This window comes from Perkinsus marinus (assembly GCF_000006405.1).
Source record: "Perkinsus marinus ATCC 50983 genomic scaffold scf_1104296927652, whole genome shotgun sequence".
Taxonomy (NCBI): Eukaryota; Perkinsozoa; order Perkinsida; family Perkinsidae; genus Perkinsus; species Perkinsus marinus.
This window is the reverse complement of record NW_003217081.1, coordinates 1-4,473: the sequence shown is the minus strand read 5'-3', so window position 1 is coordinate 4,473 and position 4,473 is coordinate 1. Positions and strand designations below refer to the sequence as shown.

The following is a 4,473-nucleotide window of genomic DNA, read 5'->3' as shown; positions in this document are numbered from 1 at the left end:
ACTTTCGAGGTTATCGTCAACAGGTGCCCTTGAGGCTCTTCACAAGAATCTTACTGGGGATCTCGTGCCACTCTCGGAGGAGCAGTTAATCGACTGCAGCTTTATCGATTATGGGAATGCGTGAGTACCTCGATTGTAGCCTACTTGTATACGACTCTTCGACACTTCAGGGGGTGTTTGGGTGGAGACATGTCCAACTCATTCGAATACGTGGCGGATCACGGTATCGCTTCGGAGAAGGATTATCCATATACATCAACTAATTCTGGGTATTCAACTCCTTCTCCCTGTCAGCACGATCATACGGCCATAATCGCGGTGAGTTCAGCAATGTTCATCCGCTGAGCTTTTGATCCACCCAATCCTCAGCCCCATTCCACATGGTATGTGAACGTGACAAAAGCCTCAAAGCCCGCCCTTCTGGCAGCGATAGCCTTGAGTGGGCCAGTCAGTGTCGCCATTGATGCGGGATCGAGAGCCTTCCAACACTATGGCGGAGGGGTTTTCAATTGTACGGTGACATGATACTGTCATGCTCCCATGTGGAATGCTTTTCGGTTTCAGCTCCGTGCAATACGACATTGGATCATGGTGTTCTCGCAGTTGGCTATGACTTGGAAGCAATTGAGCCGTGAGTTCATCACTCGTCATGAGCGATCGCACTCGACGAATTAATACGCTGATCAGTTACTATCTTGTAAAGAACTCCTGGGGAGCTTCATGGGGCGACAAAGGTTACATCAAGATGGCCATTGACGATTCACTTAAGGGTGAGTCCACCCCTCCGGCACAGTTCAAAGCTCTCTCTCGTAACCAGATGCTATTTTCAGGTATCTGCGGCATTTTGCTCGATGCGAGTTATCCCATTGCAGCTTTCTAGCCATCTGCTGCGCCTAGCCCAGTGAGGAATTCAGAGCGGTCGCTCGTCAGCAGTTTCATGAAGTTTCCCGTGATGGCTTATCATTTACAAGAGGAAGCGTGCTGCGAGTGCTGATGCTATCGCACTGACTCTTATTTCTATGATGCACGCATGCGCATCAGCATGAATATTGCCGGTAGAACGCATGCGCATCTTCTTGACCTTCTGATGATGTACGTGTGCACCGTCTAGGTATTTACATCAGTCCACACACGATTGCTCCAAAGTGTCTCGTCACTCGTGTAGAGCTCCACATACGATTGCTCCAAAGTGTGTCGTCGCTAGTGTAGAGCGTACTCACCTTTTTCCTGTCGCTGCATTTTCATCCTTTTTATTCCCCCCCTCCGTCCGTCCCTATACGGATTGTGATGATGACTTCTCGGGGCTTGACAACTCTGCTATAGTTGTCGCTTATTCAGACGAGGATTCGTGATTGATCCTGTCTACTTTTCTCTTTCGTATACTCATTATTAGACTTATTGAGAAATAGTCAAGAACTTATGAGATTACAAGGTATGTCTGTGACGCGTCCGATAATTGGGTGTATCTCACGTACTTCAGGGGTTCTTATTTGGATCTTCACCTTCGGTCTATTCCGTCACTATTACTCCGATATGGATACGAGTGCTAGTAGAAAAAGCGATGTTGGGTTGCACGCGAGTCCGTCGTCGATAGCTTTCAATGAAGAGTCTGCAGGGGAGGAAACCGTGTCGCTACATTCTTTGGCGATCTCGGTGGGGCAGAAGGTGAAGGAGATTGCGAACACGGTGAATGTGCGAAGTAGCGCTCTCGATGAAGTAACGGCACTCTTGTTGAGCTATGAGGAATTCCCCACGGCGGAGGGTTCAGAAGCACTCGAACGATTCGTTGGGGCAGCATTGGAGGAGGTTAAGGAGGAAGTGTTGGAGCTTGTTGCGACCGTAGACTGAGTTCGATGAAGTTGAAAGTGCGATCTATGAGCAATTTGAGAATTTAAAAACCTATTTGGTCTTGGAGTTGAGGGCACAATCTCGAGATCCAGGGGAAGCCAGGGCCATCCGTCCGGCTAGGAAGGCAGTACGGGGTCAACCGTGGGCTAGTTCTTATTCGCCTTTTGCTCTCAACCTTCTGGAACCGTTCCTGGAAAGAATTGCTCAGCGACGGTGCGACATGATCAGAAGGGATACGGGAGAGGCCGAGGGATTACGTGAGCAAGTACGAGGTGGCGAGAGCCGAATGAGCCGACAGACCGACAAGCCCACGCTGATGAAACCAGAAGAGGGTCGACGGTGGTAGCGGATAAGTCTGAAGCCAAGGAAGGTGATGAGAAGATGGGTGCGGTTGTCACAAGGGGAAAATACATTCCAACTGGCAATCCCATTGACATCTCGAGGGGAGGTGTATCCTGGGGTTCGCCTGGGATGTCAGAGGAGAAAGCTACCGATGTCTTGCAAGGCCAAGAGCTGCTCAGAGAAGGAGAGAGGGAGAAAATCCGTAAGGCCGCTGAGGCGGGCCGTGCTCCTCCGGGTGGACCGTATAAGTTCACGAGAAATCTCGCACTGCATTCGCCCTCGCTCCCGTAGGAACTTCTATTCGAGTTAACTCGTTAACGAAGGTAAAACCGATCATTGGCGACGTTTAACTTCACTGCAAGTGTTGGTCACAAAGTGACTGTCTTCCTGAACTTTGTAGCGAACTCCCACCCAGACCGGACCGGTCTGACCGGTGAGAGACAAATATTGTATTGGGACTTGCAACTTGCGAGCTTAGCTAAAGAGTGCCTCAATAAGGTTAGACCGAAGCAGATGTTGTAGAAACAGCAACATATCGTTTGTTTTTTTTCTCCATGGTAGACCGCACAATTGTTGTTAGGCGCAATGTTGTTGACCCTCTACTTGAAGGAGAGGTTGTTGATGATGGCATCGAAGAGATGTTGGTGGAGCAACTCGCCAAAGAAAAGATACTTTCTACTTTGCTCTTGTCGAACGTCTCTGATGAAGTTGTTAAGAGGATGACTGAGCGTGTTGCTGAAGCCGACAGGGAAGCCTTCAAGCTCTATGCTCTGACCCTTATAGATCAAGCCAAGGCTGCTCAGGGCGCAAAGCGCCGTAGGGTAGAGTCTGAGCAAGAAGAGGAGGATTTCGACAAGTTCAAGAAAAACATCCAGGATCGATTAGGTCCAGATGTAAAGGTTCCTGCTACATTGGTGCCCCCCTATCGCTTGCTCAACCGCCTATCGAGCTCTCCCTTTGATCACATTGCGGCCCCTGAGTTGTTGGCCAGCGCTGCATCAACTGAAAGACGAGGCATTCAGCAGGCTGAAGATGTTAATACCGGCAAAGCCGTCTCCGTGCGCACAGGTAAATCTCGTAAAATAACGTCGCTTGCTCAGTATGTTGAATTTTACATTCGCTGGTGTACCGGAATCTTTAAGGTGTGTGGTAAAAAGTCGTAGGTAAACTCTCTTGCCATGCTCAAATACTTATTGAAGGTCATTCAGCTCGCTGAGAAACGAAACGTTCAAGCAGCTGTGATTTATGACCATAAATACCGTGGTTCCTTAATAGGATACCACCAACAAGGTCACTCGATTGCTGACGTTCTGGAGAAGGTTTTAGACCCATCTATGTACATTTCTGCTCAGTTTGGTGGTTTGGAGGATACTGATCACGTCTTCGGTAACAACGAGAATGAAGAAGCGAAGAAAGACTGGTGCGTGTATCTTCTACCAACCCAAAAGAGGCTCCTAATCTCAATATCCGGTGTGGAAACAAGTTTTTTAGACACCTGCGCCTAGCCTTTAGTCACCGTAACTCGCCATATTGTTTTTACCGAGTTGCGGGAGCTGTACACCGAGCTATAGTCTCGTTGCTTCATACCAGGTCTTTAGAATCTTGCTCGGACTTAACTAGTGGCCTTCTGTATATTGATGATATGTTGTACGTAGGAACAGAACGCACTATTCTGCTATCCATGGCCTTGACTATCCGGATCTGGAATATCTGCGGTCTCACTCTGGCCTACGAGAAGATTAGCGTTGGCGAGGTTACCAAATTTTTGGGCTTCCAAGTAACATTTGCATTTGATAAGCCCCAAGTTGCCATCACCGCTCCTTACTCAAAAATCACTGAGCTTCTGAGACTCACCCATCAGATTCTGTCCAAAGGACGAATAACACCTAAGCGGTTGTCAAGGCTTACGGGAAAACTGGTTTGGGCCTTGCAATGCTATCCAATGGATAGTATCCATCGCTCAAGCCGTATCTTGGATCGTGTTTTCAGTGCATTGCTATGCTAGAACGCAAAGCCTTGGCGTGTGCCAGGCTCCCCTGCATACTTCGAGAGGATCTCAGGTTTATCGAGAAGTTTTTCCGGGCCACCACCCCCGAAAGTCTCTATTTCGAGGTGCCAGCTGAACCTAGTTATCCAGAGTCTGTAAGACTGGTTGGTTGCGACGCCTCCTTGCACTCGTTAGCAGGATTCGTCCACTGTTGTCGAACTTGGCGCTATTGGAGCTTCGAGGTGGCGGAGCCACCTATCAAACTCAAGAAGAACTTAATCAAGGCTAAATCCGAC

At 48.7% G+C, this 4,473-nt stretch overlaps 3 protein-coding genes across 3 annotated transcripts; all 3 read left to right on the top strand.

Moving 5' to 3' along the window:
• Positions 1-346: 346 nt before the first annotated feature.
• Pmar_PMAR022823 (cysteine protease Cys2, putative) lies at positions 347-880 on the top strand (the record flags this gene model as incomplete). The annotated part of the gene is made up of 4 exons (XM_002788774.1): positions 347-511; positions 565-631; positions 688-770; positions 831-880. Coding segments are annotated over 4 exons (365 nt in total), but the record flags the coding sequence as incomplete, so codon positions are not given.
• A 1,864-nt stretch (positions 881-2,744) lies between these two features.
• Pmar_PMAR022822 (hypothetical protein) lies at positions 2,745-3,353 on the top strand (the record flags this gene model as incomplete). Its single annotated transcript, XM_002788773.1, has 1 exon — positions 2,745-3,353. One exon carries the CDS (start codon positions 2,745-2,747, stop codon positions 3,351-3,353), a length of 609 nt encoding a protein of 202 aa, XP_002788819.1.
• Positions 3,354-3,368: 15 nt separating this feature from the next.
• Positions 3,369-3,610, top strand: Pmar_PMAR022821 (hypothetical protein; the record flags this gene model as incomplete). The annotated part of the gene is made up of 1 exon (XM_002788772.1): positions 3,369-3,610. A coding segment is annotated over one exon (242 nt), but the record flags the coding sequence as incomplete, so codon positions are not given.
• Between the last annotated feature and the right edge of the window lie 863 nt (positions 3,611-4,473).